Source organism: Entelurus aequoreus, linkage group LG05, assembly GCF_033978785.1.
Source record: "Entelurus aequoreus isolate RoL-2023_Sb linkage group LG05, RoL_Eaeq_v1.1, whole genome shotgun sequence".
In the NCBI taxonomy this organism is placed as follows: Eukaryota; Metazoa; Chordata; class Actinopteri; order Syngnathiformes; family Syngnathidae; genus Entelurus; species Entelurus aequoreus.
The window spans coordinates 16,226,152-16,244,286 of record NC_084735.1 but is presented as its reverse complement, the minus strand read 5'-3'; the positions used below and the strand labels follow the sequence as shown (position 1 = coordinate 16,244,286).

General features: G+C 38.8%; 2 protein-coding genes across 5 annotated transcripts in view; one reads left to right on the top strand and one right to left on the bottom strand.

Annotated features, from left to right (window-relative positions):
• LOC133649627 (cell adhesion molecule DSCAML1-like) overlaps window positions 1–18,135 on the top strand; it is a 91,471-nt gene that overhangs the window by 36,137 nt on the left and 37,199 nt on the right. The window lies entirely within an intron of this gene.
• LOC133649501 (uncharacterized) overlaps window positions 11,815–18,135 on the bottom strand; it is a 33,381-nt gene continuing 27,060 nt past the window's right edge. The window contains exons 3-5 of the mRNA XM_062046089.1: window positions 12,699–12,866; window positions 12,398–12,493; window positions 11,815–12,129 (exon numbers count right to left, since the gene is read on the bottom strand). Coding sequence (XP_061902073.1) covers window positions 11,815–12,129; window positions 12,398–12,493; window positions 12,699–12,866 — 579 coding nt within the window. The remainder of the gene's footprint in view (window positions 12,130–12,397; window positions 12,494–12,698; window positions 12,867–18,135) is intronic.

The window sequence follows — 18,135 nt, the reverse complement described above, 5'->3', positions numbered from 1 at the left end:
AAAAGTTGCGAACTTTATCGTCGTGTTCTATACTAAATCCTTTCAGCAAAAATATGGCAATATCGCGAAATGATCAAGTATGACACATAGAATGGATCTGCTATCCCCGTTTAAATAAAACAATTTCATTTCAGTAGGCCTTTAACATCCATTTTCTACCGCTTATTTCCTTCGGGGTTGCGGGGGGCGCTGGAGCCTATCTCAGCTACAATCAGGCGGAAGGCGGGGTACACCCTGGACAAGTCGCCACCTCATCGCAGGGCCAACACAGATAGACAGTACATGTGATTATTATTATTATTATCATGTGATATATTTTTTTATTTTTAATATCTTTGCAAAATTAAAAAAACATTTTTTTTACATTGTCATTATGGAGTATTGTCTGTAGAATTTAGAGGACAAAAATGTATTAACTCCGTTCTGGAATAAGGCAATAACATAATCAAATGTGTAAAAAGTGAAGCGCTGTGTATACTTTCCGGATGCACTGTATGTATGTCAGGGTTTCCCGCAGCGCTTTGTTGTTAAGGCGGCCGCCTTAACAACAAAGAGCCACCGCCTAAACTAAAGTCTTAAAAAAAAATATATATATATATATATATATATATATATATATATATATATATATATATATATATATATATATATATATATATATATATATATATATATATATATATATATATATATATATATATATATATATATATTATTTTTATTTTTATTTATTTTATTTATTTTTTGTCCTGTCCAGCTTCTCAGGCAAATCATATAGTTGATGTAGATGCCCATATCGGCTGTTCAGATTTACTTTACAAAAGAGAAGTGTAGGATACTTCTCTTGTTGCCGTATTTGTATTTGACTTTATTAAATGTATTTATATTATCATTTGGTGCTAAACTAAAGTCTTAACGAGCTGCTATGCTTCGTACTGCCTCTGCCTCTGTCAGTACGTCTCTGCAGCACCCAGCATTGTCCCACCCACAGAACCATCTGATGGTTCACGCAGAGCGGTAACAGCCAATCAGCAGTGCGTAATCAGAGCACATGTAACAGCCAATCAGCAGTGCATATTCAGAGCGCATGTAACAGCCAATCAACAGTGCGTATTCAGAGCGGTAACAGCCTATCAGCAGTGCGTATTCAGAGCGCATGGAGTCAGTGCTCACGGCAGAGGCAGGCAGAGAGGAAAGACGGTGCGGGTTAGCAGAAAGGTGTTTAGCAGGTGAGCATAATGCAGCGGACTCTCCCCAAATTATGATAAACACCTCCCAGTCAACTACTAGTAACATCACTATGAGCCCGTTGACGTTTTAGAAATATAAGCGGCAGCTCAGCTCGCTCGCAGTCCTTGAGGTGAAGGCCAATTCTTTTAGCGTAACGTTAGCTCATTTTGCAGTGTGTGCATGCGTGCATGCCTGTGTGTGTGTTACGGACAGCAAAGCCCTGTCTGTCTGAGAGAAAGACAAGCATTATTGACCTACAGTTAACAACTAAGTTATTTCACTTTACCTTTTTCTGTGTTGAAGCAGCAAAAAAGGACATTATATTAAATGAAGAGTTTCTGTCTCTGATAGTTGATAAAATAATGTAACTGCATCATAAAGTCTACATGAACTCCATGGTGTTCAGGGATGAATAGTCTCTCCTATTGCTATTGTACTATTTTTTCAGCTATAGTTACATTAATCATTAGTAATGTAGCAGCCTAGTTTTGAATGGCAGGGTCCCTGCTATCACATGTTGATAAAAATATAACATTTCCATAATAAAAATCAACTACAGGCTTCCCAAATGCTGTAATAAATTAAGCATGATGAGTTGAGCATATGTCAGCATGTGGCCCCACTTTTAACTCTTTTTTTCAAACGCTTATTGCAAACGCTTATTTACAGTAAGTCATTAATTTGACTTAGTCATTATTTTGTCCTAGTAAGTCAATATTTACTAAGTCAAAATAATTACATACTTAGTATATCAGGTAACTAGGACTGTTTTGTGTTTTGTTTTTACTTTACGGAAGAAATATTGAGATATATATCGTATATGGACAATCAGCATACGGAGCGGAAAACACAACCCAAAAGCGATGAGATGGAGACGTGATGGTGGCGACAGGCCAAATTACACTGTCCATACACCCACCCAGCCCCTTCCCCGTCCGTCCCCCTTCCAGGTTAATATTTCTTCATTTAAAGAGGTTATTGTTAAGTGTTTATTGTGATTATAAAATTTTGTTTACATTGATTGTTTGAGTGTTTTCAGGTTATATATATATATGTATATATACATATGTAAATATATATATATATATATATATATATATATATATATATATATATATATATATATATATATATATATATATATATGTATGTATATGTATATATATATATGTATGTATATATATATATATATATATATATATATATATATATATATATATATATATATATATATATATATATATATATATATATATATATATATATATATATATATATATATATATATATATAAAGAATGTTGAAAGATGGCACCTGATGGCCATAATACATAACTGAACCTCCATATAGAGATAAATACTGTTCATGTATGAGATATAGGGCTGTCAGTTATGGCCAAAGTAATAATTACGATTATTTGTATCAATATTGAAATCATGATTACTGATTGTTAGGTAAAGCAGTGTTGGGGTGTGAACGTAATACCATTATGTCATTTGTAATGTCTAATTAAAAGACATAGATAAACGTTATCCATATATCTAAAGACACATATTAGTTTTTTTTATTCTTCAATAATATCAACTTGTCAGCTTTGTGTAATTATATGATGCCTTTATCTCTATTTTTAAATTTTTAGGAGGGAGCTTTTTTTCTTTTTTTTTAAGTTACATGTACACGTACATGCTGTATCGGGACAGATCCATTAAGAGTTTGAGCATAAATATGTTGTATATGAATGAACTACACACAATAATAAATTAACAAAAGGCTGTGTCACATGAATGGTTTTTAAAGTAATACCTTTGTGAAATGAAAAAAAACGCAAGTAATGTAAAAAAAGAAACTGGTGTTTACATTTTGATATCGAAATAAAACACAAAGCAGTTTGGCTAATGAAGATAAATAAACAAGCGTTGTTCTTCTCCAACGCCTCCTATCAGTACAACAGTTTGGCCAACAAAAACAAAGAGGAGTGGCAACTGCCACATCTAACACACTATCTTCACAGCCTGCATTCATTCGATGAGATGACAAAACATATCAGCTAGTATTGATGTTATTTGAACACTGATACAGTTAGCAGTTAAATAAAGAACGAGTGCGCATCCCAGTAAACAAACTAAAGACTTTATAAACAAGTTGTGACAACGTTCACGACACATCGCCTGCTGCATGTTTCCTCACCTTATTAACTCTCAGCCAGAGCAGCTGATGAACGCTGTATTGAGAAAATAAAAGCAACATCAAATAGTTTTCTCCTTCGCTGTATACTTTTAGTGTGGGGACAAGTGCGTCTGTCTCCAATGTTGTCCACTCCTTTCGGCGTCTAACAGCAGTGCGCTCTTAAATGCATGCCGGGAAGCGAGGGAAAATGACGTTAAAACAAGCGCTTGGCTCCGTTTACTCCGAGGGGAAATCTCCGGAGCAAAGTCTGTGTAGCTTGTCCGCCATGATTATCAAGCCAAACGATGCTAGTGTGCATGCGCCTGCCTTTGTGTTGCCTAAAATGCAATAATAAATGACGGTTTTTCGGTAAATAAAAAATTAGACCTTATTACTAACACTCTGGGATTTTATTGCGAATTATCATTATACCATTTAGTGTTACATCCCTTGTCCATTAACAAGTAAAAAGTGAAGGGCAGTCACGGCATGTTCTTCCCGCCAATGTTGGTCATTTTTTTAGGGCATTAAGGCAAATGACGAGGGCTGCTGCGGTTGCCGTGGTTAAATTTGAGCCCTGCAGTGCCGGATGCCAAATCACTGGACAACTGTGCATTTATAGGGTGACTTTCTTTGCAGATATATTTTATTGAATTTTACAGTTAAAATCACATTTAACAGTCATACTTTGCTCACGCAAACCCTTCATACAAGCACACATCCACTCCTACACACTCACATGCACACTTGAGGAGAGAGGTGCACTTGAACTTAAACAACTCAAGGTTTACAGTATAGACATTAGAAAAAAATACCCAAATATTGTATATACTGTATATAGGGTGACTTTCTAGTGCAATCACAGAGACAGTAAGCCGATGTGTAAGACTATTTTTGTTTGCTTTAAATTTTTCTATAGTTTTTTTCCAATTTCTGAATTACACTATTTTACAGAAAATAGTGTGTTTGTCCTGGTTACAGTAATCGCCTCGCAATAAAAACACAAACCTCCTTTCTGTACTGTATCATAATGAAACCAAGAAAAGTCCTCATACCAATTTTCTTAAACGTAAAGTTTTGTTTGACAGAACTTGAGTGTCCATGAATTTTGGGCATGACAAAGGTTACAGTGTCACACAATGCCACTGAACTGGACTTACTACAAGCAAGCAACACTATTTTCTACTTTTTTGTGAATTCTTGTAAAATATCTACTTTACTCTATTTTACCTGTCTGTTTGGTCCTGTCTCTCCATGACTTTGACTCCCTGTCTCAAGCCTGTGATGTTTCTGCATCACATTAACGTATTTACAACAGACATTACATATAGTAATGTACTGTATCAGCATTTGAATGAAAAACAACACCCAAAGCCCTGTAGTACTGCAAAAATTATGAAATAATGAACATAATACATTAAATGTATCTTTAAAAAAATCTACTCTACTTCAGTCATCAGCTGTTCTCCTTTCTTGTTCTAATCAATTATATGATTTTGAAATCTTTCCTTACACCCTGAAGCTCCACCTGACACTCCCTTTTCTTCCCTGACTTTATTAGTTAATATCCAAAAAAAGTTTTATTAAAAAGTGGCAAATATATATTTTACTCATTCACGACCTCACCTAAGCTTCCTCAGTCCACCTTTAATTACTTCGACTGCCTCACTATTATTTGTACTATCATTCTACTGTAAGACATATTTGCATTTCATATCTAATATAATTTTATACATGTTGATAAATGGTCGAGTATAATTAGGTGTTGTCTTTGTGCTGCAGTGTAACCCTTACTCACATGGATGTTACTCTTTTTAAAATAACAGAGTAAGTCCTGCTGCTGTTTCATTCTTTTTTCTTTTTTTTTACCTGCTATCTGGAAGGGGATGGCAAAACATTTTAGCTAGTGTTGTTTTTACCTGGGAACACTGACAAAGTTATAAATTAAAAAATGGACAAGTGACCATGCCAGAAATAAGATAACTTAACACTAAAGACATGGGGCCGTACTTATCAAGCTTCTCAGAATTACTCCTAAGAAGTCTGCTAAGAGTTGACTTAAGAGTAAATAAATTCTTCGCTGAAAGCTGCACTTAAAAGTTAGCTATCAAGCGTCTTACTCACACTTTCAGCGAAGTGTAGGACTGAATCTTAAGTGTCACACTCAGAGCTGAATTACGACATTAATATGTGCCGTAAATGGAATTTTAGGTGACGTCATTTCTGTGTCCATAGAAATGACCAATCACGAAAGGGAATCCGTTGTCTAAGAATAAAGAAATATCTTGGAAATATTTAAGTGGACAATGGGAGTGTATATTTGGACAATAAACAACAAAATAATACAAAACAAACTAGTCCCCGCCGGCACTCACGCTACCGCTCCCTCTCTTCTGTCGCCCACACACTCACTGGCGTCACTCACCTCACGGCCACACACATACGCTACTGTCATAACATTTTCTTTCCAATTCATTAATTAGGCAACTAATTTGAAACTGGTGTGGGTGGCTCTATATATACTAGCCCACTGCAGCCACATGCAGAAATCAACATGGAATCGAAAAGTATTAAATCTGTGACAAAAATAATACCCGCTCTGTCTAAACGATACCGTTTGATCAGCTGCTCGTCATCAAACAAATCCAGAACATCGTTCCGCTCCCTGAATGTTCGCGCACGTCTCTCTCGCCTCAGTGCCATCCCCTGCTGGCAACTCCTAACCACTTAAGACACCTCTGAAGGTCTCTTAAATATCGTGGAGAGTAGGAGTGATTCTTAGACTTAAGAACGTTTATAAAAAGCTTTTATTCTTAAGTTTGAGAGTAGGACTAAATTTCGCAAATTCTCAGGACTTAAGTGTAAAATGGCACTCTAAGAAGCTTGATAAGTACGGCCCATGGTTTCTAAATCTGAAAATAACAAAACGGTATGACATTATAAACAAGCAATATTCATGGCACCGTTCTCAACAGACCTGCAGCCTTCAAGCCCGCTCTCTTTCTCCCGCCCCCACACTCAGAGCTGGTGAAGGAAGTCACATGACGCTATTGCGCTTTCAAAATAAAATATATATATTTTTTGAGTGGGACAAATGCGTTTTTCTCCAATATTGGGGAGGAGGGGACAAGTCCCCCCTTCTGATCTCCCTGTTTCCTACGCTCCTGTTCCTGTGGACTCAGCGTAGATTGCTGTCAGTGACTGAATGGGTGACTAACATGCTTTAACTGTGTTTATGGTGTAGTAAATAAGGGTGTCCCAATTCGGTATCGATGTCGGATATCAGTGTTAACAGCTAAATGTCTGCCAATAAGCACATAAGTTTGATCTTTTATTTTATTTTAGTCAAGTCATTTTTACAAAGGTAAACATGGTAAGCTATAAGCTACTAGGAGCTAGCAGCTACACAACAGCCAAGCGCACATAGCATACAAGGTAAACATACGCAACAAGTTTTCCTTAAATCAGTGCTTTTGTCGGGTTCTGTTGGTCTTGCACCCCAAGATGCAGAGATGGCAGGCGTAGTGCAGGTAAACATGGCTTTAATGTCAGAAAGGAAAGAGTACCACTGGTAAGTGCACATGCAGGAAACACAGGAAACAGGCAACAGGAAACAATCATCGAGCCCTGACTGGAAGCCGAGGCAGGCATAAATAGCAGAAATAAATAATTGTCTCCAACATTGAAATTATAGTAGTGAAAACTTAAAATTCTGTCTTAAATAAAGTACTTCTGTAAATAAAATTAATATACATTGTATGCACATAAATTATCAAGTAAAATATTGAGAAGACTATAGTTTCTGTAAGTCAAGTAGATAAATACAGGCTTTTTCATTCACACATATTGGCGGTGTGCAGACTGACTGCTTCAGTGATCGTTCCCCACTCTGCTCCTTTGTCATCAAACATGGTATCATTATCAGTGTTCAGAAAATTACTTTAAAAAAGTAATTAAATATTGTTCCTTGTTACTTTACCAAATAAGTAATTTAATAACTAAAGAAGTTACTCTTTCATAAATGTAATTCATTACTAGGGAAAGTAATTGATGCGGTACTTTTGAAAAACAAAACAAAACTTCTGTCTTATGCAGTTGAGAGGTGTTTCGTATTAGACCAGAGAGTGCATGTGTGCCTTTAAAATGCAGCGCCTGTTGCCAAGTGACATGTGACGTCAGCGCCCATACAGAGCAGCATTAGCTCAGTTGTGTTTGTTAGCTTAGCAGTGGAAGTTTGTCGGCAGTTACAGCAGCTCTGTTGAATGTTTCCACTTGATTGCGTTACTTCTGGATTTAATGTGCTTCCATGGCTTCTGGTCCAAAGGGGGGTATTGTTTGGATAGCAGGCTGAAGCTTGTCACAAAAGCAACTATGCTCCGAAGGCGTCTGCTACTCTTCGCCTATTGCTCCGAAGACAGCAAGGACTCGACTCGGTGAAAGAAACAACTTAGCTGGCTGCTAAGCTAACGAAGCTAAGCTCGTCGCGGTCGAAAGCAACTACGCTCCGAAGGCATCTGCTCTCTGACGCTGCGGCCACTTCTCCGAAGACAGCAAGAACTCGACTCAATGAACGAAACAACGTGAGTATGGCTCCCTGCTCTTCGTGCACCGTTCTCATGGATAGGTTGGCCCTACTGCTTCCGGTACAGGCAAGGCTTTTTTATCAGCGACCAAAAGTTGCGAACTTTATCGACGATGTTCTCTACTAAATCCTTTCAGCAAAAATATGGCAATATCGCGAAATGTTTAAGTATGACACATAGAATGGATCTGCTATCCCCATTTAAATAAGAAAATCTAATTTCAGTAGGCCTTTAAGGGCTGTATAAGAAAACTTTGATTGATTGTTTGATTGTCTTCATTCATTGATTTATTCCCTAGATAGTAGTAGCGTGTATGTGTGCGTGTTTGTTGTCTGCTGCGTGTGATTTTGCCTCTTTCAATTTGATATTAAGTTAATTTTTGTGTTTTGTGCTGATGGTTAATTTAATTAGTAAAATGATATTTCCTGCATTGAAATTGCTGTGCTTCTGACGCTGTCATGTTTACATAAAACCACATCAAAAGTAGCGTGCCACATTAAACCAGAACACTGATCATCATACATACCTAGTGTAAATGATTCCACCACAGTAAGCTGTTTTTTAGCGGGAGTTTGTTTGTTGTTGCAGTCTTTTCGCCTCAATAACAGTTGTATTTCCCGCACTCCACTGGAAGCTTCGGTTTCAGATGCAGGAATAAGTGAAGTGAATTATATTTTTTATAGCGCTTTTCTCTAGTCACTCAAAGCGCTTTACATAGTGAAACCCATTATCGAAGGTACATTTTTAAACCAGTGTGGGTGGCACTAGGAGCAGGTGGGTGAAGTGTCTTGCCCAAGGACACAACAGCTGTGACCAGGATGGCAGAAGCAAGGATCGAACCTAGAACCCTCAGGTACTGGCACGGCCGCTCTACCAACCGTGTGCTGCTGCCTTTTTTAAACACTTTGGCATGTGCAGTCATTTGTTCAACGCTTGTTGCCACAACACCAAAGACTGAAAACACTGTTCTTTTCTTTGGAGCAAGAGTCTCGCTCTCGTTAGCGTTAGCATTAGCCATGTTTTGCTAGGTGTCCAGCTAAAAGGAAGTAAGGTGGATGACAGAATCTCCTAAGGACAAAAAGTATGCGAGAGCAAGTGGAGAAAAAAAATTATATTTTTTTCTGCGACAAAAAAACTTGAATATATTGATAAAATCAACCAGGCGTAATTGAACAAAGAGCACAGTCTAACAAGTCAAATTCCTTGTGTGTTGAACATACTTGGCCATTAAATCTGATTCTGATTTTGAGTGCCTGATAATATTTATCTACAAAAAACTCACCGGCACCTACATGCCACCAAGCTAAAGAACTGTGTATTTTTTCCTCATATCCCTCCTCTGCGTATATCAGTGGTTCTCAATTATTTTCAGTCGTCCCCCCAAGTAAACAAAAAAATTTTCATACACCCCCTAGTTAGAAATCTTAATGAGAACCTGACAATATTTACTTATTTAAATATATCCTTATTACCAGTAAACTGAAGGGTTTCGTATGTATACTTGGTCATATTTTCGGATTGAGCCTGTTGATTAATTTGAGCAGTGCTGCCACCTAGCTGGAGGCTTGTCTATCGTTCAAGAATGAAAAAAGACAGTAAAACTCTAAGTCCCTTGCCTCTTAGGCCCCCCCAACACCTCACCATGCCCCTCCAGGGGGTTCCGTCCCACTATTTGAGAAGGACTGCCTTCATTAAACAATATTGTAGTCTAAAACACCACATTTGTCAATATAAAGTGGTGTCAAAGAGTAGCAGCATATTACTTACAAATACAAAGTCAAAGGCTGAAGGGGATTAGAAAGTATCAAGCAACAAACGTGTCCGTATCATTCAACTTACTGTGTCATGATTTTGACTTAATGAATAATTGTTTGTGACCATTAGGTGTCGGCAGAAAACAATTACCACTCCACCTTCACTTAAAGACAGTACAAGTCCATTCTACATGGTTAATGATAAATAGGTTAGTGTTTTCATACCTACCATTGTTCTCTGAGTACTTTCACTTGATCAAGCCTTTTCTAACACTCCACACTACACAATTTAAGTATGATTTGTGCTAATATCACATCGGTATTGGCCAATACTTAAGGCTTCAATATCCGTATTGTATTGTAAGTGAACAATTCGTATTGGGACACCCATAGTAAGCAAGTGAACAGCGCCCCGTTGTCCCGTTGATGTTTGTTTAGATTCTTGCTGTACTATCCTTTGTATGCACTGATTTAACTGCAAAAATAAATACATTGTCTTCTTTTCACTACTTTGCCTTTGGAGGGACACTTTAATTACCTACTAGTTGGACAATCACATGTTGGTCGGAAGTTAGGTTGAAGACATAACATCATGCTGCTGTGCCCTCTTAAGTCCAACAGGTTCCATTCTGACAGATGAATGTTTTCCATCTGTGTGTGTGTGTGTGTGTGTGTGTGTGTGTGTGTGTGTGTGTGTGTGTGTGTGTGTGTGTGTGTGTGTGTGTGTGTGTGTGTGTGTGTGTGTGTGTGTGTGTGTGTGTGTGTGTGAGTGTGTGTGTGTGTGTGTGTGTGTGTGTGTGTGTGTGTGTGTGTGTGTGTGTGTGATAATATAAGTGTGTGTGTTTTAATATGTGTGTGCGTGTCCCCTTGTCTGCCCCACTTTCCTGTCCAGCCAGGACAGTGAGGGGGTTTTAAGTGGGGAGGGGTGCAGGCAGACAGACCTATTTCCCTCTCACTTGCCTGTCCTGTACCGTCCTTGTAGTGTGAATGCGTGCATGCCCGAGTAAATATGCGATCTGACGTCGGAGTGTTGGAGTGGTGACAGAGAGACGGGGAGTTTGTGGACAGCTATTAAAAAAACACCAAGAACACAGATTTAAGCTGTCAGTGTAACCAGCAGAGAGCTAATGAGTGGCACCGATGCATGCAGACTGGACCAGCAGATGGCTGCGGCCAAATGGATGTCCCACAAAAGATTCCCAACTATGCTCCACCTGCCACACAGTTTGCCTTTGTTTGTTTACTGGCACACTCATTTTACGCACATCATAATGAAAACGACTTTAAAATATTAGGAGCATGAAGAAAACAACATTTATTGTAATTAAAGTTATTAGCTGGATGCAATTGAGCAAATCAAAACGGTTGCTGGTGAACTGGTGTATATTTATTTTGTTAACGAATAATGTCGAATATGATAACCTATGAAAATGTAATCTATCAGATTATAAATCTGATTTACCAAGTGTGGATACTAATGGATGTCACTGAGTGGCAAGGTCACTTACAGGCTACATTATTGATCAATTCTCTGCCCCTGGCATCCTTGTTGGAGTCAGGCAGTTCAACACGCACACACACAAACACAATTTGAGAACAGCTAGATATTGCAGTTACGGTCCCTTTGCAAGCTTACCAAGTTATTGTATGAAATCTAGACATATTTGTTTTGCAGAGTTTTGTCAGTTTGATGATAATCTCAGCTATATCATTTGGTCACTATACATCCATCCCTTTTCTACCGCTTGTCCCTTTCAGGGGACAAATAAAACAAAATAAAATACAATAAATAAAAGAAAATATGATATAAATAAATAACTGAATCATCATTACAACTGAGGGCTGACTCAGATCAGTGAGGTCAAGAAGCCGGTACAATAAAATTAACAAAATATTTACCTCTCATTCTGAACTTATAAAAAGCCCACTGGGCATACGCAAAAGTGCTTTCAACATTTGAACAGACATGTCTATCAAAATCAGACATGTTAACAGTAGAACAACATGGCTGCAATAATGATGCTGATCCTAACCACATTTATTCATGGTTAATGAGTGCAGGCATGCATTTCCCAGCTTCTTTACTCCTTTAACAACTCATTTTTCTGGTAGAGTAGGCATGGTTTCAGTGCTTTGTTATCATCCAGACACAGCCGGACTTTCTGGATGAATGTGAATGTGTGAGTGAGTTTCTTTGGATAATCTAAGTGTAATGCATATAATAAACCAAGCAGCACCACAAATGCATCAGCCAACCTGGGAAGCTCGCTCATAACAACTTTATCCTCTATCACGATGGATATGTTCTCCGGGCTGAAGCTGCTGGAACCAGTGGAGTCAGGGGCCACAGAGAGTAACGCCAGTGGTGTGTCAGTGGTCTCCATTTCATCTTCGCCCTGCAAAACACAAGAAAATCAATTATAACCAATCCAGAAGGATGTCACACAATTCTTGTATGTAGAGCCAAAACATACAGTATGCATAGTCCCCCTCTCCTCCTCCTCCTCCTCATCTCCTTTGCTCCTTCTTCCTCCACCCCTCCTCTCCTTCTTCCTCCTCCTCAGCTCCTCAAATCTCCTCTCCAAGCACAGAGAGATCAGTCACTGTGTGCGTGTGTGTGAGAGAGAGAGTGAAGCATAACTCTGGCTGCATAGACATACTTACATTACAGGTTTTGTAGAATTCAGTGTCATCCTCCTGGAGATACACTGGAAGTCCATGAAGAACCAGAGTGTGTCGCATGTTGATGTCATGTTCTTCCTAGATTGAGAAACAAGAACAAATGCCAGCATGCCCAGTACGTGTCACTGATATAACAATGTATATGCTTTAGTTATGTTAAAAACAGTCATCTATCTATCTATGATTCAGCAGGATGACTGACTACTATCAAGGCATCTGCAATCTGCAATGACAACACATATGATCAGCATTGTCCCCATGAAAAAGTCAAACATAAACTTACCTCCAAGTCATAAATTCTCAGCATCTCTTGCAGTGCCTCTGCTCTCTTTCCAGTCCTTGAGGACTTCTGTCCATACAATGCAACTAGTTTTGGTGTGTAGCGGTCAAGTTCACAGTAGAACTGGTTGCGTAGATTCACATTTGTAATACGATGAAACTCTGCAAACACCTGTACAGATATAAATATTTAGGTGTAAAAACAATGTGGAGTTGTCAGATATTTTCTACATGAAATGTTAAATATCAATTACTTTTATTAACTATTACTTAGCATGTATCCTACACACATTCACAGCGTCTAACAAAAGATAGCCTAAGTTAACTGTATTGAACTTTTGAAACGTTAATTTACTCCGTTACTCACCGGCTTCAAGCGCAAAACTTTAAAATTCTGGAGTCGGGGTCCCCCGGAACACAAAACACAGATAAAAGACAATTTTACAATAGCACGGCTGAAAAATGACCGTCGTTGTGTGGGTTTTTTGACGCTCTATTCCACTTTTCTTCGCTCCCCGCTAGCGTCCAGCCATCTTGAATTTTCTGGATACGTGACGTCGGACGCTAGGGGTAGTGACGTCAGACGTCACGTCCCCTCACGCACGCCCGTTAACTTAGACTTTTCAAGTTGAGAGACAGTATTCACTTACACTTACTAACCGCTGTGAACTCAAAACGCTACTATTCGTTAGGAAAACTTAATGTTTCAGTGTCGGGTGAACTAATTAACTCACTTTGGGTTTAGTTGACGGCAATAGTTATGAGTTTGTAGAACTGTTCGGGTTCACAGTGTACCAGTGTTTCCGACAGAGTGGCAATCTATTTGTGGGGGCGACGGCATGGCCAGGGGTGTAGTGAGGGCGCCGCCTGGGTGTGGCTTGGGCGGTATCAATGTGACATCATCATGAAATTTGCATAATTGACAATGACAGATGTATTTTTTGTAAAAAAGCTAAAAAAAATTATAAATATATTTAAAGGCGAATCTTTATCTTGTCCCGCTAGCTTAATGCTGACATACAATAGACGAGCCAATGACAGGCTAACGAACATTAGCATTGCGATAATTTTAAACTTGTACAAATGTTTAACAAATGAGATTTTAACAGAACGAAATTGACATGAATCAGCAAGTGCATTTTTACACACAGGTATACTGTCACCAAACTCTGTGGAAACAAATATTGATGCTAACTTTGTATTACTACTAGGCCTGTCTGCTGCTCTTTGCACTCAGTGCACTGTGCGTGTGTGCGTGGTCAGCTATGGAATCCTGTTGCTCAAATCTCAAACTCTAATTTTAAACACATAACATAGTCACATTTACTGTGTAACCTGGATTGTCAAGTACTACTTTCCTGTATTGCAAAATATCAAAAAAATTAAGAAAATACATTTGATTTTGTTGTTTTTTTATTTCGTCTTTGCGGCCCTAAATTTACTTGTGACCGCCTGCCACAAGTAAATTAATGTATTGGAAACACTGCCTACTATAGTTATTGCCTAGTTTGCTAAAAATCTCATACTGCTTTCCTAAGATCCAAATTATGGGGAGGATCAGTGTGTTCAGACACACTCGCGCACACACACACACACACACACACACACACGTAGCGTGTTGGTAAATCTGTTGCCTGTGCACGCAGAACAAGAATACATTAATAGAAACACTTGTCTAGGACGCCGCATACTCATGTAAACACCGGTCTTACAAAGGCACTCACTTCTAGGGAGAACAAATGTTCAAGCCAGCCAGCGCACAATCTAACACAATAAAGCCATTTCCAGATTTCACATGAAACTGCTTGAATAGGGAGAAGTCATTAAACATTAACTCGGTACATTAAGGCTGCTCTCGGTTCTGCGGCAGCAAACCGCCCTGGTGCAGGACGTGGTGTGACAGGGGAGGCCGGGGAGCACATGCGGTCCCCCAAGGCTCATGGGACACAACCCCTGATATCACATGTTCCCTCCAAAGCCCCTGTCCCATGTGGCACACAGCAGGCATGGCGTGTGTGTGTGTGTGTGTGTGTGTGTGTGTGTGTGTGTGTGCGTGTGTGTGTGTGTGTGTGTGTGCGGGCTGCAATTGTGCAGCTGATATCATGTATGCAGGCACACGCAGCAAAACCTTATCTCAGTCTTTAAAAAAATCGATTTTTATCTACCATAATATTCCACTTGCTGTGCAACTGCATAATATTTTGCATCGTGTTCGCCTGACTGTGTGCGCTTCCTTCCCTGATTGCGTCTCTCTCATTTGCCTCTGTGTGCTAAGACCCAGTGAGAGTGAGGCAGAAACAGATGGGGTGCTGGCAGCCATCTTTTACTCAGGTTGAGTAGGCACGAGGTAGAGTGTGTTAATTAGCACGAACAAGCGTGTGTGTGCGCGCGTGCATGTCGTCTGTGTGTGTGCACGAGCCACAATAGGCATAATTATTTCTGCTTGAGAGGCCAGTTTGGGGCGGGTGAGGTGGGCATTGACAGGCGGAGTACAACAATGGTCCAAGCACAGGCTTTGTGTGTACGTAGTAGAGGGCTGACAAGTGTCTGCTATTATTGACTATTTACACACCACCCCACACGCCCGCTCGCGTGCACTTAACACAGAACCCTCCGCTTTCCCCCACTCTTGTGTCTGCATCAACCACACACCCTAAAGACACACACACAGTGAGTAACACACATGCAGCACGAGCCTGTTTTGTCGCGCGTCAGTGTATCAGTGTCAATCAGTGTAAGAGGGAGAGATAGGAAAGTCCCTGCGAGCACATCATTCTGACACAAATCTGGCCACCACCTCACCCTTCAAGCCAGGCTTAGTGACAGTACAACTGACACAGAGGGAGACCTACCTCACACTGCTTCTCATATGCAGAGTTAGAAAACAACATTTTAATTAATAATTTAAACTATTATTAAAAAATGCGAACAAACCAAAACTAACTAGAAATGTAACAAGATGGCTAGCTTCCATTTGGTTTTACGGTATAATTGTATACTGCAGCTATTATTTATTACAATGATTATCTTCGATTTTAGATGATGTTTACATTCCTATATACTTGTGGTTTTTCTACTTTATATTTATACTCCATTTTATTCAATGAATTTCATTTATTAGTTTAAATTAGGGATGTCCGATAATGGCTTTTTGCCGATATCCGATATTCCGATATTGTCCAACTCTTTAATTACCGATACCGATATTAACCGATACCGATATCAACCAATATATGCAGTCGTGGAATTAACACATTATCATGCCTAGTTTGGACAACCATGTATGGTGAAGATAAGGTACTTTTTAAAAAAATAATAAAATAAGATAACTAAATTAAAAACATTTTCCTGAACAAAAAAGAAAGTAAAACAATATAAAAACAGTTACATAGAAACTAGTAATTAATGAAAATGAGTAAAATTAACTGTTAAAGGTTAGTACTATTAGTGGACCAGCAGCACGCACAATCATGTGTGCTTACAGACTGTATCCCTTGCAGACTGTATTGATATATATTGATATATAATGTAGGAACCAGAATATTGATAACAGAAAGAAATGGGGGGAGGGAGGTTTTTTGGGTTGGTGCACTAATTGTAAGTGTATCTTGTGTTTTTTATGTTGATTTAATTAAAAAAACAAAAAACGATACAGATAATAAAAAAAACGATACCGATAATTTCCGATATTACATTTTAACGCATTTATCGGCCGATAATATCGGAAGGGCGATATTATCGGACATCCCTAGTTTAAATTAAATAGATTTTGACCTTAAAGGACCCATAGTGTCCAAATGACTAAAATTTCCCTACTTCTTCATCTATATTTTGCTCCTGTAAATGAATCTGGCAGCCATTTCCCATAATGTCAATTAGTTTTTGATAGTAATGTGTAGATAACTAACTGTACTTGGAACGCCCCCTTTACATCACCAGACTCAATATGCCGCTCCCTATCGATGTGATGTCATCTATAGAACTGGAGCCCATTTCCCCTCACAGACAGTGTGGACATAAGCATGTGAAACTATTATTATGACCACTTAATTGCAAGTTTTTGTCGCCCTGGTCCATGATTACTTCAAAATTGATATGGTTAACAATATGAGCAAAAAATACATCTAAAATAACCTGGAAATATAATGTGTTATTGAATTTGACACTTGTTTGGACAAACACGGCCTCTTTGCGGCTCTGATCCAAATTCTGAGTTTGAGATTTCGCCCATGGCTTGAAGAACGCCACAATTACTGCCAAATCACGGATCTCAACCCGAAAAGGGGAAGGCCGATTCTGACCAGGCCCTGGCTGCAGGCTGTGCCGTTGCAGATCACTGTGCTCATTCAGCATTTCCTCAAGCATCGAGAGGAAAACATCAGTAGAAGAGGACGCAAAATTGAACACTACTGGCTGTCTTCTATTTTTCTCATTTTTGAGCGCCGGCTTTGCTTTTCTTTCTTCTTTATCAGTTTTTCTGCAGATTCTGACTCAGTCTTTCTCCCCTTAAGAGTGCTCCTGGTTTTCGGGAACGCATGCATTTGGCTTGAGTCTTTTTAAAAATGTTTCCATCCAAACTCAGATAAAAACCCTTCTTCTTCAAATGATCGTTGCAAATTACACTCCCCTCGCTTGGTTCCACCCATTTGACTGGAGAGGTCCATACTTTCCTCATATTTCCATCATTTGGAAATACATCTGACAGACATATTTGATAATTCTTTCAAATTCTATGTGAAAATATCGTGATTTGGGATCGAGATGCTACCAAAAGACATACTACACGATATGAAATTGCCTTCAATCTTCTGTAGGCAACGTCAGCAGACTGATGCAGGCATGCCCACATTTTACAAGTGGGCACGCCTAAATATACTGAAACTTGTAGAAAAAAAGCGCTAAATTACTACTGTTCCTATTTTGGGGGGAATTTTACCAATAGACATATTTTTTAGGTCCTGAACTAGGAAATAAGTGCCAATGTTGTCAGCATTATAGGGGCCCTTTAAAGGGGAACTGCCCTTTTTTTGGAATTTTGCCTATCACTCACAATCATTATAAAAGACAAGATGACAGTTGTTTTCTTTAAATGCATTCTAACTCTAAATAAGCGTAAATAAAAGTTTGCTTACAGCGGAGCCAATCGGAGATTGCCCGTAAAACCCAATAAATAACCATTCAAAAACCACCAACATTACTCCATTTACATTTTGCGACTTGAATGTTAACCAAATAAGTAGTGATTTTTTTGTTATAAGCGCTAACACAGACAAACTATTTATAGCAGCACAGTGATCACTAGCGTGTGTGCCTATGTTTACATCATCGGCTGGTGAGCTGCTTTCTCGCGTCAGAGCTTGTGGAAGTTTAATCTACAAATCATAAATAATGCATCTCACATTGATAGTAGAAGGACAAGGACATAATCCGACAAGTTAGTA